Source organism: Natator depressus, chromosome 23, assembly GCF_965152275.1.
Source record: "Natator depressus isolate rNatDep1 chromosome 23, rNatDep2.hap1, whole genome shotgun sequence".
Taxonomy (NCBI): Eukaryota; Metazoa; Chordata; order Testudines; family Cheloniidae; genus Natator; species Natator depressus.
Genome location: NC_134256.1, coordinates 21,602,190 through 21,627,394, shown reverse-complemented (window position 1 = coordinate 21,627,394; position 25,205 = coordinate 21,602,190). Strand labels below are relative to the sequence as shown.

The window sequence follows — 25,205 nt, the reverse complement described above, 5'->3', positions numbered from 1 at the left end:
ATTGTGTCCTTCATCCTGATAGGAGTTTCTGCCGCACATGATGCAACAGAGACCCTGATCTCAGTCAAGGTCTGTGCTGGTCGGTTATTATCCCCACTCAGTGCCGATGTACAGAGGAGGAGCAGTAGCAGGTTCAGCGGTTAATGGCTACACTGAACTTGGACTCCCATTCAAATTTCGATTGGCCGCAACACCCCCAGCTTTTTTCCTTTCATTATTATCATCGTGATTTTGCCGCCCTCTCTGGCGTAATCTCGGTCTTTTCCTTACCAAAGCATATTAAAAAAACAACAACCCTCCTTTTATTTGTATTCCCCCACTCTCCCTTTTCTTCACTTTGTTATTGGTGTATCTTAAGGAACGTGCAACCACACAAAACCTTTGACTGCCCCGTTCTGGGCCCATCCAGCACCTCCTTGAGCAGGATTTGTAGCACTGCAGACACCAAGAGACACCAGATGCATGTTCCCCCAAGGCTCGCTGTCTTTCTCAAATGACCCCAGGGTGACACCTACAAGTTCCAACTCCTTGTAATCACGCCTGGCTTGCAGGAGACAATGCTGCGCATTCCCTAGGGCAGAGGCTCTCAAACTGTGGCCTGTGAGCTCCATTCAGGTGGTCTGCCGAAAGTTCCCTCTAAGGTGCGCACCTGGGCAGTTGCACACAAAAGAATAAAGGGCCACCCGTCTAATTAGTGGAGCCCGGGAGAGACCCCCCCCCCTTCCTAAAAGACTCAGTGGCTGCTGCGGTGGGGGAGAGAGGGCACATCCATCACATTAAAGGTAAGACTACTGGTATTAAAATATGAGTGGTGTGCTTTCATTTGTAGAACAAAATAAGTTCATTGTAATTAAGGGGTTTTTTTCATACCGTGCTTTTATCCAAAGCGCTTTACAATAGTTAGCTAACGGTACAAACAACATTTGGAAAGATCATTAAGTGGCCCCGCCGGGACCCTCGACAATTTTCAAGTGGCTCGCGGGAAAAAAAGTTTGAGAACCACTGTTCTAGGGGCATCTGTGAGACACTGGGGCGGGATCTGTACCCCGAGCTCAGGAACAATCTACTTCAGTGGTGACGTGGTAAGAAAAGCTTTCTGGAGACCGGTTCATAAAATGGAATTGGACAATGGTCATTTCAAATCAGTGATTTCCCCCCCTATTTATTTCTTCTCTCCCCCTCCTCAGTGATTCCTCTCATACCATTTGACAAGGGGCCCAAACACCATTTTGTGTGACTGTCTTTTACAGGGCAGGGCGTGTGGGGGAGTGGAAATGCGACCGGGTGCTTTTCTAGGAATTGTCTCTGGCTTTGTGGGAAAATGTGAATGTAGCAAAGTGCAGGGATGAATGTAGCTGCCAGCAGAATCATAAAATAACTTTTGTCGCCCGAACAGGGACTTGAACCCTGGACCCTCAGATTAAAAGTCTGATGCTCTACCGACTGAGCTATCCGGGCTCACAGACTGAAGGGAGAGACTTTGTCTTTTTAAAGTGACGTTCTGCGCTCTGATTGGGCAAAGATTAGCCAATCAGTGGCTGGCCACTGTCCCAGCAAACTGAATCCCAGTGCAGAGGTGTGACAACAGCCCAGGAAAGGGGCTCTTGGGGGTGCAAATCTCTGCCCTTGTAGCTAAAGGCGGGAGCCTGGGGGGCTGTGATCCTGCTGCTCAGCACTTAATCATTAATTACCCTTCGAGCAGCAGCCTAATTGCTGAGGAGGGAAAAGGACTGAGTGAAGAAAGGAGGTGATTTGTCCAGGATTGCCAACCCCAAATGTTCAAAACTGATGAGTCCGGCTCATCAAAAACCACCAGCTTGACTTTAAAGTCATGAGATTATGTAAAAATAAGAGATTTCTGGAGTTCATTTGTTTGCCTTCTGCTTTTGGAGCCTTTAAGGTGCCTAAGGGGTGGGGTGTGTGTCTCACGTTTTGAAGCTTTCTCCACAGCCACCAGGGCTAGAAACGTTAGGTTTGCTTTAAGAAGGAAGGCTGAAAGCATCCCATTATTCACTTGACTCCAGGAGCTGGGGCTTTAAAGAAAACAATGATGATTGGGAGACAGATGACAAAGTGATGAGAGTTGACAGCCTTGCTTTTCGGTATTGTAACAGTATCAAGGTAAAAAGGGTGTTAGCAAAGACCCTAACACAGTAGTAGGGTTGTTTCCGAGTAACAGCCGTGTTAGTCTGTATTCACAAAACGAAAAGGAGGACTTGTGGCACCTTAGAGACGAACCAATTTATCTGAGCATAAGCTTTCGTGAGCTACAGCTCTAGTGCAGGGGTTCTCCACCAGGGGTTTGTGTACCCAGAGGTCTTCCAGGGGGTCCATCAACGCATCTAGGGATTGGCCTAGTTTCACAACAGGCTACAGAAAATGCACTAGCAAAGTCAGTACAAACTAAAATTCCATACGGACAATGACTTGTTTATACCGCTCTACGTTCTATGCACTGAAATGCAAGGACAATATTTATATTCCAATTGATCTATTTCATAACGATATGGCAAACTGTGAACGTCAGCCATTTTTCATCAACCGTGTGGCTGTGACACTTTGTATTTTTATGTCTGATTTTGTAAGCAAGTCATTTTTACAATGAGGTGAAACTTGCCGGGGGTGTGTGTGCGCACCAGACAAATCAGACTCCTGAAAGGGTGGGTACGGTAGTCTGGAAAGGTGGAGAGCCACTGGGCTAGAGTCACTCCTTAGCGAACCATCATCACTGCAGCTACAATGCGTGCAAAACACTGAAATAAACGTTTCACATGTTAGGGCTTCAGAATCAGGGAAAATTGAGGGAAGGTTGCCAGTCCAAACTACTGGGCTGAATTGTGTCCGTTTAAAAGAACTCTCCAGGAAGCAAACATGTACTATTTGCTGTTCCACACCAGGAGGAGCTACATTATTGCATCCCAAATGCTTGGGTTAACAATGCAAGTAATTGAAAGCACATAGAAGAGTGAATATTTAAAATACATTTAATATTGACTTTTTGCTAAATAAACCCAGCCCTTTTGGTGTGGCAGTGAGCCAGCCTTCAAGACCCCTTTCTTTGGGTCATTGTTTCTTTTTGCAACAGGCTGAAGGTTCAGCCCCCCCCAGGTGTAACCCTGATATCTGTTTCAGAGTAGCAGCTGCATTAGTCTGTATCCGCAAAAAGAACAGGAGGACTTGTGGCACCTTAGAGACGAACACATTTGAGCATAAGCTTTCGTGGGCTAAAACCCACTTCATCAGATGCATCTGTGTACACCCCCAACCCAAGCACTACACACACACTTTTATCTTAGCCCAGTCGGTGTACAATGCCGCATCCCAGATCGCATCATTCTCTAGGACAAGCCTCAGCCCTCCCTTGCTCTTCTGCATCTGGGGGGTCGATTTAGGATTTCAACCCCAATCTGAATGGGCTAAAAGCAGATCTTAGGCCTGGTGATACCCTGAACATTGCCCTGAAGAACTTCGCAGGGTTTTTAGTGCCTTTTTTTTTAAATTAAAAATAACCTTTACCTCCCTTCCCCCACCCAAATAAAAATAAAAGTAGCAAAAAAATAGATAAAAACAGCACTTGATTGATCGGGCATATGCAACCCAGTCAAGCCAATCCAGGTGTTCTTATCCATGGTAATTGACGGGAGGAAAGGCCTCTATAAAGCGGAGCCGTTTGGGTCCTGGTTTAAGGCTGGCTGGCCGCAGACAGCGTGGATGTAATGGGATCAGAGGGAAAACCGAGGTGGAAAAGGTAAGAAACCCTCCCCCCCACACCACACACACACAAACGCGTTTCCTTTCCGGCCAATCAGATCGTACCGCGTCCAATCAGAGCCGGCCTTGATCTTTGAATGCGGGCAGGGGAGCCGCCCGAGCGCTTTAGTGTGAACCCCCCGCACACAGCCGACGTAACTGGGGGGGAGGGTCCCCACGGAGTGGGGTCCTCGCCAGTCATTCAGGAAAAAGCACCCTAGAACAGATTTAAGCTTTGATTCCCTCCCAAAAACAGCCCCATTTGTTGCACGTTAGTGGCAGGGGTCCTAACGCAGCAGAGGAGATTTCATTGACGGGGATTTCAGGTCTCTCCCTTTCCCCTTCCCAGCGTGGGAGGTTGTCCACGCAAGTGGGGACTGGGGCCTTCTGGCAACTCCACGAGTGTCACATTGAGGCTGGCAGAGGGAGAGATTTCTGGTTAGCCGTGGGGCAGGGCCCTGTTGCTGACTTCGGGCTCGGGGTGGTTAGGCACGGTATGTCTCCTATGGCCTTAACTTTGGCTTTGCGAATAAACTAAGCACGGTACCCGCCAGACAGACTTTCAGCTTATATACTTTAAAGTTAACGTTACAAAAATATTTTAAATTTGATTTTAAGCACTTTGTACCAGGTTTCCCTAGGCCTTTTATTGTACAAAGCAATAGCAAAAAAAAAATCTAATTATTCAATCCTGCAGAATCTACTGAGTGATTAGAATAAAGGCTCCCCAAGGCTACAAGGTTTCGCAGCCCCGCCGCTAAAGAGCAAGGTAACCCCCCCCCCAAACTTCCAGGACAAAGCCGCAGACTACTTAATATAAACGAATAGGCAATTAAATCCATCAAGGCGGCAATAAAGGCTTGCTAAAGCACAACCCGCACCGACCCAGAAAGCCCCAAAACAAACAGGTTAAATAAAAGAACATGCAAATAATAAGAAGAGCCAGCATACACTTTGCCGGGCCTTGCCTTCGCAAGGCACGGAGCTCACACGACGTGCCATGTTTACAGCTCTCTCCTGGAGACAGTGGGTGGCTCTTAAAAGAGCCTTTGGGTTTTTTAAATGGACGCCTCTTGGCGAGAAAGCCACAGAGCAGTTACTTGGAGCTGGTGTACTTGGTCACAGCCTTGGTGCCCTCAGACACGGCGTGTTTGGCCAGCTCCCCGGGCAGCAGCAGGCGCACGGCGGTCTGGATCTCCCGGGAGGTGATGGTGGAGCGCTTGTTATAATGCGCCAGGCGGGACGCCTCCCCAGCAATGCGCTCGAAGATGTCGTTGACGAAGGAATTCATGATGCCCATGGCCTTAGAGGAGATGCCGGTGTCGGGGTGAACCTGCTTCAGCACCTTGTAGACATAGATGGAGTAACTCTCCTTCCTGGTCTTGCGCCGCTTCTTGTCCCCTTTTTTCTGGGTCTTGGTCACCGCTTTCTTGGAGCCCTTCTTGGGCGCGGGAGCAGATTTCGCCGGCTCAGGCATCTCGACCTCTATCGACAACACAGAACAGAACCAGCAACGCAATAATCCGCCCGGCCGAGAGTCCTATATTTATAGCGCCCGTATGCAAACGAGGGTAGCCTAATTCCACCCTTCCTATTGGCTGCTTCCATATCGGGCGGCCATTTGTAGTTGTGACCGCCGATGTAAATGAGCTTCCTCGAAATGCTGCGCTGCGATTGGACGACAGCCCCCTCTTTCTTTCCCGATTGGCGGGGTTGCGAAGTGTCTTTCCCATTGGGTGTTTTGGAAGAGAAGCATGACGCAGCCAATCAGGAGCCGCTCACCCCATCCCCGGGAGAGAATAAAAGGCCGGGAGCTCTGCACTTTTTCTGTATTATTGTGTGTTTGATCGTTTGGGCAGGTGTTTGGGGTTCTCCGTCATGTCTGGCCGCGGAAAGCAAGGAGGGAAGGTGCGGGCCAAGGCCAAGTCTCGCTCTTCTCGTGCGGGGCTGCAGTTCCCGGTCGGGCGGGTGCACCGGCTGCTGCGCAAGGGGAACTACGCGGAGCGAGTGGGAGCCGGCGCCCCCGTGTACCTCGCCGCGGTGATGGAGTATCTGACCGCTGAGATCTTGGAGCTGGCTGGCAACGCCGCCCGGGACAACAAGAAAACCCGCATCATCCCCCGCCACTTGCAGCTGGCCGTGCGCAACGACGAGGAGCTGAACAAGCTGCTGGGGGGAGTCACCATCGCCCAGGGTGGAGTCCTGCCCAACATCCAGGCGGTGCTGCTGCCCAAGAAAACCGAGAGCCACAAAGCCAAGGGCAAGTGAGCGTGGATACTAATCCCCCCCAAAACCAAAGGCTCTTTTAAGAGCCACCCACAATTTCAGAAAGAGCTGGGAGTCGCTCCGTGTCTCGGGGAGGTGGGGGCAGCTAGGGAAAACGTTGTCTACTCTCTTTTGGTATCCCTATATACCACTTTTTCTGGAACCTGGTTTTGCAGTAATCGGATCCCAGAGCTGCACATGTGGGTGGGTAGTTGCAGCTTCTGTAACTCCTTTACCCTTTCCAAATAATGAATCCTAGAGTTTTCAAACAGCAACCCACACCGAGAAATAAAGCATTTAGAACTCCCCAAAGGCAGTGTTTGGGTTCACTTTTGCTCTGCTGTGCAGTGTGATTATTTTCATCTGGGATCCCTGTGCTGAGGTGCTTATAAGCATCACAGCCTGCAAACATTGGCCTAAGTGTCTTTCCTAAAACCACACAGAAAATTGATAGTCAAGATGGGAAAGGAACTAGGCACCTGGAACTCCAGCTGTGTTTTAAGCCCCAGACCAAGGTTACCTGGCAAAGGGAAGGTGTAATTCAAAATAGCTGTTGGTCTCAGCATTGCAAAAAATTTGAATGTCACAAGTTTATCTGGCTAGTTGGCATGTTACTTTTTGTTTTACTGGATTTTATGCATTATTTTTGTTCGCTGTAGGCTAAGTTATCTGGCAGGGTGTTTGATACATTCAAGTTAATTACTAGGGACAATTAATTGTAAGGGCGGCAACTTTCTCAAGTAGCTGTTCCCTATTTTGCTACTTTCAAAGACTGATCAAATCACCCCTTAATCTTGTCTTTATTAACCTAAATGGATTGAGCTCCCTGGGTCTATCACTAGGGAGAAAAATTATGCTATTATACAGAAAGTGTGTCTAGCCATTGTATGCAGTCTTAAAGATTTGCAGCTATGTTTACATGGTAAGAAGTTTACTGTGGACACAGACCATTCACTCCTCATATGGTTACATTACATGTAGAAATCTGATACTAAACTCTTATGCTAGAATCTGGAACTCCAGAATTATGATATGGAACTATCCTATAGCAAAGAGAATGAGGACACAATTACTGCTACTCTGTCAACCCTAGATCAGATGTGTTCTATTAAAAGTAAAGGGGAGGTGTGTGTGTGTGGTGTGAGAGATGAGAGAGATTTCTAAGAACACAGCAGGAAGAGAGGTACACAATACAAAAACCAGGGTCCACCCAAGGAAATTAATATTCAGCAGGTTTAATACAAATAAGAGAAAGTACTTTTCCCACACAACATGCAGCTAATCCAGTGCCATGGGATGTTGTGCTGCACAAAAGCATAACTTGGGGGTCAGAAAAGAACTGAATACATGTAGGGAAGATAGGCCTGTCAGTGCAGCGTTTCTCAAATGCGGACAGCGGGGGCTATTTTTGCAGCCACAGCCTCCTGGGCTGTGATTTGGGGAGGGAGCAAAGCACTGGCCGTCTCCCAAGGCTGCCAGCAGGGGTTGAGCTCTGCCCCCCTCTGAAGACACAAATGCTGGAGGTGCAGGCAGCTGGTCACTTTCCCGCGGGGGGAGCAGACTTCAGCTTCAGGCTCCATCCATGTGATGGCAGGCTCTGGCCCCAGGCTCACCATCCCCGCCATGGTCCCTGGGCCCCACTGCCTCCTTGCCCATCTCCCCATCCAGGGCTTAATTTGTCCCAGGGCTTGCTCGGGCTGAGTAAGGTTTCTGCTGTGAAAAGTGATATTTGTATGTTTGTTAATATCACTTTTCACAGCAGCAGACTTACCAGCTAGCAAGTCTTTTTTTTGTTTTTGTTTGAAGCAACCAAAAAGGAAAAGAAACAACAACTGACAAGAACATGCAGAGCGCCTTATTTGTGTTTCTATTCTGTTTAGGGCCAGTAAAGAATGGAGATAATTGCACAGTGTTATGATGTCCGAGTCTGAAAAACCCTACATAAATAAATTACAATGATTTGGACATGTGTATGTGCATATTTATTTATCCTAAAGTTAATTAAGTATTTCAGGAAAAATTGTCAGCGTGGCCACCAGCAAGAGTTGGTGGCCGTACTCTGTGGCCACCAAAAAATTTGTTGGGAGAACCCCTGCACTAGTGACTCCAAGTGACCCTTACCCTCTGACTACCATGAGCCAGGAATGGAAGCCAGGGTAGATTACTCTGGGATTGCCCTGTTCTGTACACTCCCTCCTGAAGCTCTGGTATGGACCACTGTCAGGGATAGGATATTGAGCAAAATGGACCATAGTCTGACCCAGTGTGGCAGCTTTTATGTTCTTGTTACTGTCATTCTGGGTGGTCACAGTTACAGAGGGGATTACATTTTGAGAAATACAGGGTTTCTTCTTTTCCATTTTTGTTTTTAACTGAAGTAAGAGGAGCTATTCTATAGGGTGTGGCAAAGTGTGTAGTTTAGGCGTGTTATGGAAAGCATATTGATTTTACTGTGCTTCCATTTAAAAGGCCTGGGCTTTCTCTCACTAGGGATGTGGGGTAAACAGGAAAATCCCACTCAGAACCTAAACTTTGTTGTGTGTTACTTCGGTTCTGAGACGACTTCAGAATGTTTTTACCTTAACTCTGTTATTTACATCACTTTGGCTTGGAGCAAATCCAGCTCTTTCCATGCAGCCAGGGAAGGGCTTTTAAAGATGGAACATCTACTTTGTGGGTATGGCTGAGGGTTCAACCCCCCCAAACCCATGTAAGGTGGGACCTTGATGTTTCAATGTATACACCACATCCATGGCCTTCATGGTGTTTCTCTTCGCACAGTAATTCTCAAACGTTTGTATTGGTGATCCCTTTCACATAGTAAGCCTCTGAGTGTGACCCCCACCTATAAATTAAAAGCACTTTTAAATATATTTAACACCATTATAAATGCTGTAGGCAGAGCGGGGGTTTGGGGTGGAGGCTGACAGCTCATGAACCCACCCCCCATGTAATTACCTCACAACCCCCTGAGGGGTCCCAATCCCCAGTTTGAGAACCCCTGTCTTGGCATGTTCTGAGTGGATCACATTTGCCAGGAAAACCTTGAGCCCTAGAGTTTCTTCGTGCATTAGAGTTGCCAACTTGGCTTGAAGCTATTCCAAGAGATTTCCCCTCCAACATGACAATATCATTTCCTTAAAATATCCTACTAAAATCTCCCAAATTGCTTTCAATACTCACCAGGAGATCGATGCCAATTCCTGGAGAATTGGCAACCCTAATTAGCCCTGAGATGACCTTCACACTCCACCCCCATGTGTGGCAAGAAAGACACACTCAGGTTTGCCAATACCCTAAATATTGGACAGTAATCCAGATTCCCTCTGAATTTTGCAGTGCCCCGTCCCGACCAAGGGAAAAGGGAGAGGGAACAAGACGGGCAGGAGAACTACCTACCTGTATCAGAGTAGCAGCTGTGTTTGTCTGTATTTGCAAAAAGAAAAGGAGGACTTGTGGCACCTTAGAGACTAACCAATTTATTTGAGCACAAGCTTTTGTGAGCTACAGCTCACTTCATCGGATGCATAAAAGTGGAAAATGCAGTGAGGATGTTTTTATACACACAAAGCATGAAAAAATGGGTGTTTATCACTTCAAAAGGTTTTCTCTCCCCCCACCCCACTCTCCTGCTGGTAATAGCTTACCTAAAGTGACCACTCTCCTTACAATGTACCTATCTGTACTTCAACTCCCCTTTTGCCTCCCAATCCCTAGCTTCTCCGCTTCCACCAATAAGACCTCTTGCCACGCTGGCCAATCAGCGTACAGTCTTTCATTTAAAATTAAATAGTAAAATTTGGCGCCTTATCTGCCCCAGAGCATGCGCAAAAGGTCGGGGGGGGGGGAAGAAGAGTGTCATTTTAGCATTAGGACTTTCGGAATTACATGTTGCCGCTCAGCGTTGAGTTCATGGTCTGCGAATCATGTCAGGGATCTCTGAGCTGAGGCAGGCCGCAAAGTGAGTGTTAGAGGAAGTGTGGGTGTCCTTTAATTGCCCTTAGGCCCCTGCATTTTTGGCTCCGTCGGGTAACAGACGTCAGGACTGCATATTCCCCGCCCTTAACTTGGAAGAGATTTAAAAAGTCCCTTTTGGACTCTGGAAATGGGTTATTTGTCACCAGAAAGTATCACAAAGGTTTGGGGCTGGAGAGGTGACGGAGCACAAATGGATCCACCCCACGGCCGTGCAAATGGGGCACTTTGTTCTTTCTGCCGCGTCCTGGCATTCAGTTCCTGAAGTCTGCCCTGCCCCAAACTTTGCAGAGGGGGAAAAAACCTCCCACGGCGCCACTTGGAGGGAATACAGCTTTTTCATCCTCAGCCCAACGGCGGGGTGTGTCCCCACTCCCCCCCAATTCACACTTACGAGCATCCTAAACACCTGGATATTTGCAAACGTCAAGTGACCTTTTGTCTCCTCCCCACTTCTCTGGCCGAGAGAATCACGTTGGCCGCAGTTTGGAATCAAAGAGTGTTTGAGCTACATCCCACCCCCCTCTCTTCGAGACCCTTGGGCTGCCTCGGTGCAGGTGACTCCCAGGTCAACTATTTAACTTCCATGTGCTGGGGGGGGGGGGGGGTTAATATGAAAAAATAAATAAAAATATCGCTCCATGTCAGAACTGGAAAGGACAGAAAATCCTCAGTGTCTCTTACAGTTTTCAGAGTAGCAGCCGTGTTAGTTTGTATTCGCAAAAAGAACAGGGGGACTTGTGGCACCTTCGAGACTAACCAATTTATTTGAGCATCAGCTTTCGTGCATCCGATGCAGTGAGCTCTAGCTCACGAAAGCTTATGCTCAAATGAATTGGTTAGTCTCGAAGGTGCCACAAGTCCTCCTTTTCTCTTACAGTTGTAAGGAGATGGCAGCTTATACTAAATGTGGTATTTTGTTAAAAGGCTGGAAGTGTACACTACCCTTACAATATACCTTTCTCTGCAAAGATCGAATACCAATTTGTAATTTGACTTTTCTATAAAAGCAGCTTCAGGTTATTTCACAATGGTTTTAAGTCTTGGGGGAAGTGAATATGGGAATATTTATTCTAATGGATTCAAAGTTTACAGCGAAGGTGTATCAGTTTAACATTAGAGATGTTATTTTACTCTAGGAATACAATTTTCTTGCAGTTACAAAACTTGGGGGGGTTAACTCTAGATAAAAAAAGCAAACAATTAAGGGTAAAACAGCGACTAAAGCCTCTTTCACTGAGGACACAGATATCACAAGAATGGATGCCTCCCCAAATAACTAAATGGTGATTTTTAAAATTAACATTCATTTTCTAATTAGAGAAATCCAGTCTGCATGTTTACACTCATAATGGCTTCAGGCCTCTCCTTCCCCAGTCCCTTTAAGTATTTTGGTGCCATTTGTTTTAGAGCTATGAACTAATCCCTTCTGTTTTCAGAAAGATTCTGCTTTTAGATGGAGATGGTAAGAATTTTTATTAGGGAAAATAAACTAAAAAAAATCTTAGTATTTTATAAAAATTGATATTTTCTATTGCATAAACATAAAGGTGTTCAGATGCCATTGCTGAATAGTAGACATTAATAGGACAGAACATTTTTATCTATTCTAAAAATTAGAAGTAGTTCTAGGTAAACATCTATTTTGTGTTATATATCAAACCCTGAGACAATAACTTTCTACAAAAGTTCTCATTGCTCATATAAACATCTTACATATAAGTTAATACCCCTATAAAAAGATGATCAACGCGTTTTAGAGTATTAGCTAGGACTCTCAGCTCTCTCATGGAGAAAGTGGGTGGCTCTTAAAAGAGCCTTTGGGTTCATAGTTGAAGTCTCTTGGAGAACACAGAGCGGTTACTTAGAGCTGGTGTACTTGGTCACAGCCTTGGTGCCCTCAGACACGGCGTGTTTGGCCAGCTCCCCGGGCAGCAGCAGGCGCACGGCGGTCTGGATCTCCCGGGAGGTGATGGTGGAGCGCTTGTTATAATGCGCCAGGCGGGACGCCTCCCCAGCAATGCGCTCAAAGATGTCGTTGACGAAGGAATTCATGATGCCCATGGCCTTGGAGGAGATGCCGGTGTCGGGGTGAACCTGCTTCAGCACCTTGTAGACATAGATGGAGTAACTCTCCTTCCTGGTCTTGCGCCGCTTCTTGTCCCCTTTCTTCTGGGTCTTGGTCACCGCTTTCTTGGAGCCCTTCTTGGGCGCGGGAGCAGATTTCGCCGGCTCAGGCATCTCAACCGCTATCGACAACACAGAACAGAATCAGCAACGCAATAATCCGCCCGGCCGAGAGTCCTTTATTTATAGCGCCCGTATGCAAACGAGGGTAGCCTAATTCCACCCTTCCTATTGGCTGCTTCCATATCGGGCGGCCATTTGTAGTTGTGACCGCCGATGTAAATGAGCTTCCTCGAAATGCTGCGCTGCGATTGGACGACAGCCCCCTCTTTCTTTCCCGATTGGCGGGGTTGCGAAGTGTCTTTCCCATTGGGTGTTTTGGAAGAGAAGCATGACGCAGCCAATCAGAATCCGCTCACCCCATCCCCATGAGGGAATAAAAGGCTAACAATTCAAGAAGCTAGATATTGTTACATTTCGTTCTTGTGAGAAAAGTTTGAGCAAGTTGTCGTCATGTCTGGCCGCGGAAAGCAAGGTGGGAAAGTGCGAGCTAAGGCCAAGTCTCGCTCGTCTCGTGCGGGGCTGCAGTTTCCTGTGGGCCGTGTGCATCGGCTGCTGCGTAAGGGGAACTACGCGGAGCGAGTGGGTGCCGGTGCCCCTGTTTACATGGCCGCGGTGCTGGAGTATCTGACTGCTGAGATCTTGGAGCTGGCTGGCAACGCCGCCCGGGACAACAAGAAAACCCGCATCATTCCCCGCCACTTGCAGCTGGCCATCCGCAACGACGAGGAGCTGAACAAGCTGCTAGGCAAAGTCACCATCGCCCAGGGTGGAGTCCTGCCCAACATCCAGGCGGTGCTGCTGCCCAAGAAAACCGAGAGCCATAAGGCTAAGGGCAAGTGAGGCCGCTGCGTCCCCTGGGGGAGAAGTTTCCCCGCGACTCGATCTGCGTGAACCCAAAGGCTCTTTTAAGAGCCACCCACAAATCCATAAAAAGAGCTTGTCAGTCCCTTATAGTTTCTAGGAAGTCTGTGCTACACTATAGAGCTGTGGTACTGAAATGGGACGCTTAGTGTTCGTGGTGTAAACGGAACAAAGTCTGTCCCAATTCATACAGGGCGAAAAAAAAATCGATAGAGGTTTCGTTTTAAGGGTTTGAGGGGATAGATGAAAGCTGTGAATTAGTTCTCTCCCAGGTTGTGAGGTCAAGAGCTGGAGCTGCCCCAGGAGTGAGAAGGCCAACAATGTTAAGAGTAAATGAATAGGACAGGAGATCCCTCATTTCTGTCTTTGAAACACCCTTCTCCTTTGGCCTGGCTCGCAATGAGCTGCAGCCGGCTGGAGAAGAAAGAAAACATTGTTTCCAAGGGCGGAACTTTCCAAACCTCTTCAGACCTCCCGCCACGCACACATCCCCTCCGTTCTCATTCAGCAGCCACAAAGCGAATTCACTCCTTAGAAAACGTGCCCCTTTGGGGGGGAGGGAGAAGATCAGAGATGCTAAAAGACATGCAAAGGGTCACACAAAGCAGCCTCTCTGGCATAGAATCCAGATCTCGGGACATGTTGTGCTTTAATCATTAGATTATAACAACAACCACCCAGATCCTGCTTCTACGGGGGTCAATGAAGCGGGGGATCAGGACAGAACAAACCATGTGGTTAGGAATAAGAGCTTCCCGCCTGCCCCATAGTCTAGCTCGCCTTTTGCTAGAGCCTGTATCAAAGCCCCCTACCCTGTACTTAGGACTTCATATCATATGTTGCCATGGAAATTATTGTGATCTTCATACCCTTGAAAAATTCAGACTTATGGATCATATTCTCCTGTGGATCTTGCTTTCATTCAGTGTTTATGACATGGAGCCGGAGGGGCGGGAAGTGCATTCAGACGAGAGGCACAGATTCAAATGCAAGCCGGAGGTTTGTTTCTAGGTGGGGTTGCAGAGGGGAAAACTGCCCCCCCCCCCCCGGTGTGGGGCCGACAGAAACGTTCTGCACGCGTGGCTCACGTTAGGAGTCGCAGTTTCAGTCTTTGCTGCCACTGCATGGGCAGAGGGGAGCCCGGGGCCCGTTGCAGGGCCGGGGTCCCTGTGCACGGTGCACGAGCCGCTGACTCACCCCCATCCCCCTTTAGCGCCGACACCCCGAATTTAGCAGCAGAGATCAAGGACCAGCCTGCCACAGCGCTTCGCCACCAGGGAGCCTTGTGTCTCCCCGGGAGAGCGACGGGGGGGAGGGGGGGCACATAGGTCCACGGGCACCTGTGGACAAACACGCGTGGGCGTAAAATCTCCAGCCAATCCCTGTCAAGCCCGGGAAATTCAAATACTGGCCAGCCAATCAGAGGAGGGGACTTAGTTCTAGAACCCCTCCTTGACACACCTGACCCCCGCACTCTTGTAAGGAGGTGGCGGTTTTCAAGTTCCAGCCAATCCCCGTGCCCCAGAGATCAGTCCCCTCCCCCCGCACTTCCAAAGGCGGGAAGCGCTCAAACCCCAGAAGCCTCATGAGCCCAACAGAGGGAGCAGCCCCCTATGGCCAATCCGTGATGAGCCCGGGAAATTTAAACCTCTCAACGGTCGCCCTGCTGCTCCTAGCCAATCAGGAGCCAGGACTGGGCTATAAATGGCTCACAAGAGGGGCTAGGTGTTTATTGCTCTGTGGCAGGACTGGAGAAAGGCAGGTAGCGAGCTGCAGCGAGCATGGCCCGTACCAAGCAGACGGCTCGTAAATCTACCGGTGGCAAAGCGCCCCGCAAGCAGCTCGCCACTAAAGCTGCCCGGAAAAGCGCCCCCGCCACGGGCGGGGTGAAGAAGCCCCATCGCTACCGCCCCGGCACCGTGGCCCTGCGGGAAATCCGCCGCTACCAGAAATCCACCGAGCTGCTGATCCGCAAGCTGCCCTTCCAGCGCCTGGTGCGGGAGATCGCCCAGGACTTCAAGACGGACCTGCGCTTCCAGAGCTCGGCCGTCATGGCCTTGCAGGAGGCGAGCGAGGCTTATCTGGTGGGGCTCTTCGAGGACACCAACCTGTGCGCCATCCACGCCAAGCGAGTCACCATCATGCCCAAGGACATCCAGCTGGCGCGCCGCATCCGCGGGGAGAGAGCCTAGAGCCGCTCCCCTCGGAGCCCGCCGGCTCCCAAACCAACCCCCCCAAAGGCTCTTCTAAGAGCCACCACGTGCCCACGCGGAAGAGTTGAAATTCACCCTTTATCTGCCTTAATCAGGGTTACATTTGCCAAGTGGTTTTTTCCCTAAACACGGAGTTTGTTTAGTGCAAAGCTTCGTGTCCTATAAATGTTGCGATTAGGTCAATCTGCAAATGTGATCTAGCTTTGATACCATTAGCTCACCGGAAAAGAAAGTTACTTAAAGATGTTCAGACCTTAATCGTAGCCGGGTTTTTAGCCCATTTTGTAATCCGACCATGCTGGAATTGGGGTGATTCCATTTACCATTGAAAAGTTGGTAGTGAAAGGCAGACTTGGCCCAGGGTTGGTTGACGGATGTAGGTGGCAGGTAGCCGCGGGGGAGATGAAAAGCACCCAAGGAACAGCATCTTTAAAGGCCTTATTAAGTGACTCCCCAGTCCGCCCCCTCCTCAATATCTGTTCCAAGGCCGAGTCCCTACTGTGGCGTTTATATATAGAAACTCAAAATCTGTTCTTGGATTTCTAGGGAGAAAAAATTTCGGTGAACATAAATCTATTTAAAAGGAGTCGAGCGAGATGGCCACAAAGTGGCGCCATATCCTAAGGCGTGTCATGTCTTTGTACCTTGACGCTGAGAACCGACTTTTTAACCATCCATCCATTTATTGCCACGAGGGGGGCACATAGGAGGCTAAACTAAATGGCCAAGACAAATCGGTGTAACCAGAAAAGATCCCCAACTGCTGGGAAGTCAACAGACTCCCCACTCCTGTGCCTGCGATTCCAAGGTTAATCAGGGGGCTAGAGTGTGGTGTAGATACGGCGCAGGTTATAAGATAGTCCTTGTGTGAACCATTTGGATAATGTGACAATGTAACAGCAGGCGCAAATGTGCTTGGAAGTTGTTAAAAGCACCGGCGGTTTAAATAGAACTCGTCCCTGGGTGGGCTCGAACCACCAACCTTTCGGTTAACAGCCGAACGCGCTAACCGATTGCGCCACAGAGACATCTGCTTGCTGCGCGCACGTACCTCGACTTCCCTTTCACACGTAGCATTATCTATTCGTGGCTTCTCCTTTGGGGCCACTGACTCTTTTCTACTACTGGAGCCGATGTAATTTCTTCTTCATTGTACGAAAGCTCAGCGCTGTGAAACCACAACCGAGAAGGCGCAAGGACCGCTGGGGCTACAGGGGAAGACCACCTGTGGGGGCAGAGATAAGCAAAGGAAAGCTAGCGAGGGAAAGGACCAGGTATGGATGGGGCTGGAAATACGAATCAGTGGGTCAGGTTAGAGAATGACCCCCAAGCCGGCTGCAGCTCAGCGCAGGACGAAAGAGGAGCTTGTACCTTGGAGTAGTTGTCGCCTTCTTTGCGCAGCACAGTCTCGCATACAGCAAAAGGCACCAGCGCTTTCCTGCCTGCCCTTGTCACAAACTCTTTCACGGCTGCTTTGAAGGCCGGAGGTTGCAAGAAGCAGGGTCACCCTTCCGTGACTGGGGCCTTATAAACAGGAGCTTGCTTGGGACTCCCCTGCCGCCCAAAGCACAGCCATGGGGGGATCGTGAGCCCACAGTTTGGTGCTGATGTGTTCCACCCCAAAAAAGTAACTAAAGCAAGGGGACCGACGAGGATGGGATTCGAACCCACGCGTGCAGAGCACAATGGATTAGCAGTCCATCGCCTTAACCACTCGGCCACCTCGTCTTCTGCGGAGAGTTGAAGTCTGATTTTCATGGACATCATATCCTGGGTGCTGGGCGCCCCAGCCCAGCGCTGGAAGCAAATCTGGTGTATGGGAAAACAATTTCCAGAAGGGGATGTAGCTCAGTGGTAGAGCGCATGCTTCGCATGTATGAGGTCCCGGGTTCAATCCCTGGCATCTCCATATTCTTTTTCTCTCCCTAATTATGTGGGGGAGGGAAAGGAGCCGGGGGCAGACAATGGCCCCCGATCACACTCCCCCCCATGGGCAGACTGCCTCAAGTGGCAAAGTGTAGCCCATGTTTCTCCGCGGCTCTGCTCCCAGGGAGACTCCCCTGAGTGGTTGTAGCCATCTGCGAAAAGAAGATCAAAAAGCGAGCCACGATTTATAATCCGGAGTTACCCTTTAAAATAAAGTAATTTCAATACAGACGGAAGAGGGAAGAGCCGCTGAATTCTTCCCCAGAGTGCTGGAAAACAGAGGGGCGCGGCTGAGCCTAGACGAGGGGACAGCCAGGGCTTTCTGCTCCAACCTCCGGCCAAGAGGCAGGATTTGTTGGGTCTGCTGTCCAAGACAGAGGCTTAGCCATCCCCCCTTTGAAAACGTCTAGTGAAGAGGCATCCACCAACTCCCAAACCTGTCTGGGCCATCCTCCAGCTGAATAGCAGCAGGGTTAGAAAGCTTTGGCTCAGGGATAGGTTTCAGGAATTTTTCAGGGGGGTGGGTTGGTTGGTTGTTTTTTTAAAAGACTCCTCTTGCGAGCAGCAAAAGAGAAGTAACAGCACCAGTCGCACAGGGACCCAGGCCGCTGACCCCTGCTGGCTGGTTTGAAGCAGGCAGGATTGTAATAGGCCCATGGGCGGCCATAGGCCACTGACGGGGAGTTGCACAAGAAAGGCAGAAGCAAATTGCTGCTCGTCTGCGTTGGTGGTATAGTGGTGAGCATAGCTGCCTTCCAAGCAGTTGACCCGGGTTCGATTCCCGGCCAACGCAACACCCAATTCTCTTTTATTAAAAGAACAGGACGTTAATGGGGTTAATTTCACACCCATGTTGCCCTTTATTAGTAAAGCAACATACAAAGACTGCAGAAAGCAAGGAGCTCCCAGCACCCCAAAAAATCCCACTGCCGAAAGCAAGCCCGGAACCCGGCTGGTCATGCAGGCATTTCAGTGGGGACCGTGAATTAAACAAGGCAAAGCCGCCACCCGATAGTTCTCCTGGCAGGAGACTCTTTGTTGTTCTTGCCAGCGACCCTGTGCTTCAAGAGAATGAAAAGGAAACCGTGTTAAACTGGATCTCTCGCCTTTTGGCCCTGGTGCAAGAACACACACATGCATGACATCCATTTACACAAACCTATGTCACCGCCTAGCAGAGTGGCGCAGCGGAAGCGTGCTGGGCCCATAACCCAGAGGTCGATGGATCGAAACCATCCTCTGCTATCTGCCTTTTCTTCCCCATCCCCAATAGAACCAGAGCATTTTTCTGGTTTGATTTGTTCTGCATAGCACAAAAAACACACATTCTCTGAATACTTCGTGTTTGGCAATAAGAAAAGACAGGGTTGCCTATATGGCAGAATGTCTTTTAGTGTCCATTTTTTTATTTTTTCAGTCTACGCTGTCTTGTGTCCACAGAGAAAAGTTCGATTTTTTTATCGGTTGCTTTCTTCTCTTGCTTTAGCTAATGAGCTTGGAAGAGCTATAAATCTATTTTGAAAACGCCATACCACTGTAAGGTGTGTGCTCACGCTGTGGTATTTTGGATTGATTAAATTGCTTCTGCTAGTCCACACCCATTTTGCATTTTTTTCACATCTGGATGAGCCTGGTGGGTTACTTGTGTGACTTCCCACATCCCCCTTTATGATTCCAGCTCATGTCAGGTACATAAAGAAGGAATACCTAGCCCTGGGGGCGGGGCTCTTAAAGCTGCAGCCAGAGCTATTTGGGCAGCGCTTCACTGTGTACATGGACCACTCGCCCTGCCGTGGCTGCACCAGATGCAAGGGGCCAGTGTCAAACTCCTGAGGTGGACTCTGTCCCTTCAGGAGTATGAGACGGAGGTGGTCCCTGTTAAGGGGAGTACAAATGTTATAACTTTGATACTTTGTCCCGGAGAGGGGGGCCTGAATTTCCCCAGGCCACTGGCTAAAGTGACCCCCCACTCAGTTCCGTCTCAAACCGGGGAGAGATGTGACAAAGTAGGGATTTCCCCTCATTATGTTGTATGTGAGTCCTACTGTTCAGCCTATGTGAATTTTACTGTTTTGCATGAATACTGTGTATGCCTCAGTTTCCCCATGTGCTGTACTAATACCCCACTGGTGGGAATAGGGGTGTGTGCCTTTGGCTGAGACCTCTGGGGCAGGTGAGGCTGCTCCAGCTGCCTGTTTGGATGCTACGACGGGTGCCCTTCCTAACCTGAGACCCAGGAGGGGGATGTGACCAGGGAAGCGAGACAAACGCAAGGAGGAGCAACAGGGGTGTCTGAGGTTGGGTGGCTGGAAGCTGGGAGTCTGTCTGTGGGGAGCCAAGGCCGCCTAGCCCAGGACTCCCCAGGATGGAGTGGATTGAAAGTCAGGGATTTCTGCGCTAACAAGTCCTGTTCTATACTGTGTTCTTGTTAATTAATAAACCTTCTGTTTTACCGGCTGGCTGAGAGTCACGTCAGACTGTGGAGTTGGGGGGCAGGACCCTCTGGCTTCCCCAGGAGCCCCGCCTGGGCGGACTCGCTGCGGGAAGCGCAGGGTGGGGCAGGGGAGGCTGAAGGCTCCGAGGTCAGACCCAGGAAGGTGGAAGCCGGGCAGTGTCTTGCTCTGGGGACAGGCTGCTCCCAGAGAGGAGGCTCCCCCGGAGTCCTGCCTGGCTTCTTAGGGAGCAGATCCAGAGCATCGCCCGGGGACGCCGTGACACAGGTCTCCAGTGGTCCCCTCAGTACTAGAGGGAAATAACAGCTCCCTCCTTTTACAATGGAAGAGATGCTGGGGGCTCAAGCTCTTTTTTTGCATTCCTATCTGATGCAGGAAGCCTAGGGGTGCAAGAGCTATGAACTGCACGCGGGCGCGCGCGCCAAAATTCACTCTTTTGCATTTAAAGTAGAATTCTGGCTCAGGACTGGCTGGGGTGCGATGCGCTGTGTCTCATTGGTGGGAGGGGAAAGAGCGTCACGCGGCTGGGCTGAGAAGCGGGCGGGAGAGGGCGTTCCCGCCGGCTTCCCTCGCAGTTCTCCCTCTGGTCGGATCCCAGCCTAGTTAAGCCCTTGGCTTGGCCCAGAGGGCACTTTCCTTTTTGTGTTACTTAAACTCAGAGTGGAAATGTCGGGCCGTGGTAAGGGCGGAAAGGGCCTAGGTAAGGGAGGTGCTAAGAGACACCGTAAGGTATTAAGGGATAATATCCAGGGTATTACTAAGCCTGCGATCCGCCGACTGGCTCGCCGCGGCGGGGTGAAGCGCATCTCGGGGCTGATCTACGAGGAGACCCGGGGGGTGCTGAAGGTTTTCCTGGAGAACGTGATCCGCGACGCGGTGACTTACACCGAGCACGCCAAGCGGAAGACGGTGACTGCCATGGATGTGGTGTACGCCCTGAAGCGCCAAGGGCGCACCCTGTACGGCTTCGGGGGTTAAACTGCCAGCCCAGGAACCGGTACGGCTGCTACAACCCAAAGGTCCTTTTAAGGGCCACCCACTTTCGCACAGAAGGAGCTGGGTTTGCTGGGCACAGAGGTCTAGTTGTACGTGTTTTAAATTACAGTTTACTAGTTTTCCGAGGACACTTATTTTTATCCAAATTCGTTTGTGTGGCGTTGTATTAAGGGGTAGTTCTTGATAACACGTGTTTTCTTGAGTCTCCTGAGCACTCAGTTTTTAGGTTTCCTTCCAATTTAAATCCTTTTGAGTTCACTTAAAAATAAACCGGCTCGTGTATACCACTGGGTGATACCATATAGATAATTGTGGATTTTACTACTCAGAAGAAAGTTTTAATTCATTTCTAAAGCTCTTCTGATCTCTTTTTTGAGATAATGAAAGAACGATTTCCTTGTGGCTGAATAGATGAAACCCTGTGGGGGGGTTATGACTGCTCGTAAATGCTCTTTTGATTTCTCTGTAGAAACTGTTAGGAGGAGTCTGCTTGTGATGTGAAATCCTTGTGCAGCTAACCCTAGCTGTGGATCGTTGGATTCGTGGCTAACGTCCGGCTTTTATTTGGAGGTATCTTCCTTCTCCGTTGTCCTTTTCTGAAGCCCTTTGATACTTTGTAACACAGCAGCTTCCTTGCCTTCAGCAGGAAACTGCCTTTGCGTGACAAGGGAAATCTGTTTTCATAGTAATCTAATAGTGACTGAACTGAAATACTAGAATTGTCATGATTTTCCTTCCTCCCGCCAAAGACTGGTCCCTTGCAAGTTGTCCTCTTTCGGTAAGAGTCAGTATGGGAGGATTGAAGCTGCTCAAATTCCTCTAAATTTCCTCTTCCAACCTCTCATTTGTGATCAGATGCATGTATCACTTCCTTTCCCCTCAGCTCTATAAACCTGCTGTAAAAGCTTGTTCTGCGCAGGGGATGTGACCCCCAACATTGCAATTGTCTTGTTCCCAACTTGTGCAAGTACCCCTGGTTTGTGACTAAGCAAAACGGTTGTCTAATACAGCTTGTAACTGAGACTGGGTTAGTTCCTTCTCAGCTGTTTAACAGCACTTTTTCTGCACCAAATAGAGTTCTCATTGAAAATTCAGACCTTAAGTTGTCAAAGACCATCCCACTGCCAAAACAGACCGGTGTCCAGGCTAAAATGCCATTGATGCAAGATAGACCCATGTGATTTCTTTAGCTAAAGAACCTCCTGCTGTCAACCCACTCTCCCATTTGAGAAGACTGTTTCAGGCATTCAGTATCATTGCTTATCTACATGCAGCATTGATAGGGCACTTGTTTGTTTTATAAACATGCCTAGCTTTGGCTTATTTGAGGGCTCAGGTTCTCCCCCCCCCCCCATGTCTTCTAGCATTAGCTGAGGCATTCTTTCCCAGTATCATGCACATAAGAGAAATCATCCTAAGTATACTATACAAATAAATCATTAAGTTTCCCTTACCTTCTTGACCACTTAACAGACTTTAAAGTGGCCATTCAACCAAAAAAACTTCAACACCAGACTTCAATAAGAAACTGCAGAACTGGAATAAATTTGCAAACTGGTCGCCATCAAATTAGGACTGCATGGAGACTAGGAGTAGCTGGGTCACTACAAAGTAATTTTCCCTGTGCTGATACTTACCCCTTCTTGTCAACTGTTGGGAATGGCTGATGTCCACCTGGATTGCATTGCCCTTGTTAACACTACAAAAGTAATTTTCTCTCCATATTCAACCCTTCATGTCAACTGTTGAGAATAGGCCACTTCCACCTTAATTGAATTGGCCTGGTCAGCACTGACCCCCAGTTTGGTAAGGCAACTCCCATCTTTGCATGTGCTGTGATATATATTCTGTTTACTGTATTTTCCACTCCATGCATCTGATGAAGTGGGTTTTAGCCCACGAAAGCTTATGCCCAAATAAATGTTAGTCTCTAAGGTGCCACAAGGCTGACTCCATTTTCCTTCTTCAGCAACGCAGTTCCTTTAAAAAACAGTATAGCTCTGTTAAGTATTATTGGTTTATACCCTCGAGTTGTATCATTATTGCAACAGTATCGTTAACATTGTAACAAGGAGTCCGGTCAATTCCAGGAGAGGCGAACTTGCTTTTGTAGTGAGCCAGCCACGCCCAGCCCCTATTCAAGCCCAAATTAAGAGTGTTAAATTTGCAAATTCTCCAGTATAATAATGCCTGCATCTGTAATTTTCACTTCGTGCACCTGAAAGGGGGCTTTTTAGGCACAAAACTTATGCCCAAATAAATCTGTCTTTAAGGTACCACCGGACTCCCCGTTGTCGTTACAGACTAACAGGCCTACCCCCGGCTACTTGACTAACATTGCAGTAGCTTAGTTGAAAAAAGTACTTGCAGGTTAATATCCAAACCAGATATAAGCACAATGTTAATATCCGTGTAACCGTACACAGCAAGACCAACTCTTTCTATGCGGGAATGAGTGGCCCTTAAAAGGGCCTTTGGGTTGAATCATTTTTGAGGATCAGCCCCCGAACCCGTACAGGGGGCGCCCCTGGCGTTTCAGGGCGTACACCACATCCATGGCCGTCACGGTTTTCCTTTCGACGTGCTCGGTGTAAGTCACCGCGTCCCGAATCACGTTCTCCAAGAAAACTTTCAGCACCCCGCGGGTCTCTTCGTCGATCAGCCCCGAGATGCGCTTCGCCCCGCCGCGGCGAGAACAGACGGCGGAACGCAGGCTTCGTAATGCCCTGGCTGTTGTCCCGTAGGACCTTCCGGTGCCTCTTAGCACCGCCTTTCCCCAGCCCCTTTCCCGCGCCCAGACATGGCGGCGCTAACAGACCAAAACACCAGCCCTTTTCAGCGCCGCTGTGAGCGGACCAGAGGGAAAACCTAGGAGCGGAGCCGGCGGGATCTCTCTCCCGTCCCCTTCTCAGCCCCACCGGGTGCGGCGACTCCCCATCCACCAATCGGACACCGAGTATCGCACCCCTGCCAATTATTCGCCAGCCATTAAGTTTAAATTTGGCGCCCGGACTTATTCCTGAGCATGCGCAGAAAGGAGCTGCAAGACGCGAGGGAATAAACACCCCGCTCAGTCTCAATAGGCAGGATGGGGGAAAAGATATTTCGGCCGCAGGCTTGTCGGACCCAGGAGACCCCCCTACAGTATCTGGCGGGAGAACGGCTGCTGCAGCCGGCTCCGTGGGGCAAGCCGCTGTTGGAATATCAATTTAACTGGGAAGGGGAAAAACTCTAAAACAGAGACACTCAGGGAATCTGTCATCGTGCCAAAACTTTTAATGTCCCTCTCCCCAAAAAGGCTCCTGGGGCAGTATTGCATGCAAGGCCGGGGCTGCACGTCCCCTTTCTTCTTCGTGCACAAATCGAGGCGTTTTCGTTCCCCTTTCCAGCTGTGTAAACGCACAGCGTTCTGAATGCTACTCCCAGCACTATAGGTTCAGTGAGTTGAGTAAATCGAAATCCTTCCGAAAGAACTGTTCGCAAAACCAATCACATCGCTGAAGTTTACAGCCTCTGCTGGGCTGGACACAAGAGTTTTTAAAAACCCATACACAAAAAAACAAAAAAGTTCCCTTATTGCGACTAAACGAACCCATTACTACATCCCTATAAACCACTTCACTTCAATGACAACGCAACCAGAAATGAAACAAGCTCTTTCCGTGCGGAAGTGGGTGGCCCTTAAAAGAGCCTTTGGGTTGATCAAAATGCAAGTCACGCTTTAAAAAAATCAATCAGCCTCCGAAGCCGTACAGGGTGCGCCCCTGGCGCTTCAGGGCGTACACCACATCCATGGCGGTCACCGTCTTTCGCTTGGCGTGCTCGGTGTAAGTCACCGCGTCGCGGATCACGTTCTCCAAGAAAACCTTCAGCACCCCGCGGGTCTCCTCGTAGATCAGCCCCGAGATGCGCTTCACCCCGCCGCGGCGAGCCAAGCGACGGATCGCAGGCTTCGTAATGCCCTGGATATTATCCCGCAGCACTTTGCGATGTCTCTTAGCGCCACCTTTCCCCAGCCCCTTACCGCCCTTGCCGCGACCTGACATGACTACAAAACTTACAAATCACACACAAACAAACAAAATGAAATGGTATTTTCAAAAATCATGGGTTTATATAGGCGATGTCCGACCGGAGTGAAAACCGAGAGGCAAAAAGGCGGGCCGCAGCATCTCTCCCCTCGCGCCCGCCCCGCCCAGGGTGACGTTGGCTTTCTCGCTTACCAGTGAGACACCTAGTATCGCTCCCTGGCCAATCATTAATCAGCAGTTAACTTCAAATGCAGCTTTGGCCTCTCCTCTTTGCACCTTCACCACAGTGAGCGAAGGATACAAACAATGCTCCCCTTTGGGATGGGGCCCAGGAAAAAGCAGGAAGGAGAATATATTTCTTACTGACCCAGATCCCTGTAGGACAGTAATTCTCAAACGTTTGTACTGGTGACCCCTTTCACTTATCAAGCCTCTCAGTGCGACCCTTATAAATTAAAAACACTTTTTTATATATTTAACACCATTATAAATGCTGGAGGCAAAGTGGGGTTTGGGATGGAGGCTGACAGCTCACGACCCCCCAC

At 49.3% G+C, this 25,205-nt stretch overlaps 7 protein-coding genes, 6 non-coding genes and 1 pseudogene across 13 annotated transcripts; 7 read left to right on the top strand and 7 right to left on the bottom strand.

The window, feature by feature from the left end:
- Window positions 1-1,385: 1,385 nt before the first annotated feature.
- TRNAK-UUU (transfer RNA lysine (anticodon UUU)) lies at window positions 1,386-1,458 on the bottom strand. The gene has a single exon. It is a non-coding gene; the product is annotated as a tRNA-Lys (tRNA).
- An 868-nt stretch (window positions 1,459-2,326) lies between these two features.
- Window positions 2,327-5,264, bottom strand: LOC141976421 (histone H2B 8). Its single transcript, XM_074937414.1, has one exon. It carries the CDS (start codon window positions 5,225-5,227, stop codon window positions 4,847-4,849), a length of 381 nt encoding a protein of 126 aa, XP_074793515.1. The 5' UTR covers window positions 5,228-5,264; the 3' UTR covers window positions 2,327-4,846.
- A 321-nt stretch (window positions 5,265-5,585) lies between these two features.
- LOC141976419 (histone H2A.J-like) lies at window positions 5,586-7,925 on the top strand. The gene is made up of 2 exons (XM_074937411.1): window positions 5,586-6,014; window positions 7,896-7,925. The coding sequence occupies exons 1-2, from the start codon at window positions 5,629-5,631 to the stop codon at window positions 7,915-7,917; spliced, it is 408 nt and encodes a 135-aa protein (XP_074793512.1). The 5' UTR covers window positions 5,586-5,628; the 3' UTR covers window positions 7,918-7,925.
- Window positions 7,926-11,724: 3,799 nt separating this feature from the next.
- On the bottom strand, window positions 11,725-12,231 carry LOC141976422 (histone H2B 8). Its single transcript, XM_074937415.1, has one exon. It carries the CDS (start codon window positions 12,229-12,231, stop codon window positions 11,851-11,853), a length of 381 nt encoding a protein of 126 aa, XP_074793516.1. The 3' UTR covers window positions 11,725-11,850.
- Window positions 12,232-12,630: 399 nt separating this feature from the next.
- LOC141976420 (histone H2A.J-like) lies at window positions 12,631-13,020 on the top strand. Its single transcript, XM_074937412.1, has one exon. It carries the CDS (start codon window positions 12,631-12,633, stop codon window positions 13,018-13,020), a length of 390 nt encoding a protein of 129 aa, XP_074793513.1.
- A 1,802-nt stretch (window positions 13,021-14,822) lies between these two features.
- LOC141976418 (histone H3) lies at window positions 14,823-15,297 on the top strand. The gene has a single exon (XM_074937410.1). The coding sequence runs from the start codon at window positions 14,823-14,825 to the stop codon at window positions 15,231-15,233; it is 411 nt and encodes a 136-aa protein (XP_074793511.1). The 3' UTR covers window positions 15,234-15,297.
- A 911-nt stretch (window positions 15,298-16,208) lies between these two features.
- On the bottom strand, window positions 16,209-16,282 carry TRNAN-GUU (transfer RNA asparagine (anticodon GUU)). The gene has a single exon. It is a non-coding gene; the product is annotated as a tRNA-Asn (tRNA).
- A 618-nt stretch (window positions 16,283-16,900) lies between these two features.
- On the bottom strand, window positions 16,901-16,982 carry TRNAS-GCU (transfer RNA serine (anticodon GCU)). The gene has a single exon. It is a non-coding gene; the product is annotated as a tRNA-Ser (tRNA).
- Window positions 16,983-17,091: 109 nt separating this feature from the next.
- TRNAA-CGC (transfer RNA alanine (anticodon CGC)) lies at window positions 17,092-17,163 on the top strand. Its single transcript has one exon. It is a non-coding gene; the product is annotated as a tRNA-Ala (tRNA).
- Window positions 17,164-17,901: 738 nt separating this feature from the next.
- On the top strand, window positions 17,902-17,973 carry TRNAG-UCC (transfer RNA glycine (anticodon UCC)). The gene has a single exon. It is a non-coding gene; the product is annotated as a tRNA-Gly (tRNA).
- Window positions 17,974-18,353: 380 nt separating this feature from the next.
- On the top strand, window positions 18,354-18,425 carry TRNAM-CAU (transfer RNA methionine (anticodon CAU)). Its single transcript has one exon. It is a non-coding gene; the product is annotated as a tRNA-Met (tRNA).
- Window positions 18,426-20,269: 1,844 nt separating this feature from the next.
- Window positions 20,270-22,692, top strand: LOC141976423 (histone H4). The gene is made up of 2 exons (XM_074937416.1): window positions 20,270-20,630; window positions 21,099-22,692. Exon 1 carries the CDS (start codon window positions 20,300-20,302, stop codon window positions 20,609-20,611), a length of 312 nt encoding a protein of 103 aa, XP_074793517.1. The 5' UTR covers window positions 20,270-20,299; the 3' UTR covers window positions 20,612-20,630; window positions 21,099-22,692.
- A 434-nt stretch (window positions 22,693-23,126) lies between these two features.
- Window positions 23,127-23,891, bottom strand: LOC141976456 (histone H4-like; annotated as a pseudogene).
- Window positions 23,892-23,897: 6 nt separating this feature from the next.
- On the bottom strand, window positions 23,898-24,675 carry LOC141976424 (histone H4). The gene has a single exon (XM_074937417.1). It carries the CDS (start codon window positions 24,673-24,675, stop codon window positions 24,364-24,366), a length of 312 nt encoding a protein of 103 aa, XP_074793518.1. The 3' UTR covers window positions 23,898-24,363.
- Between the last annotated feature and the right edge of the window lie 530 nt (window positions 24,676-25,205).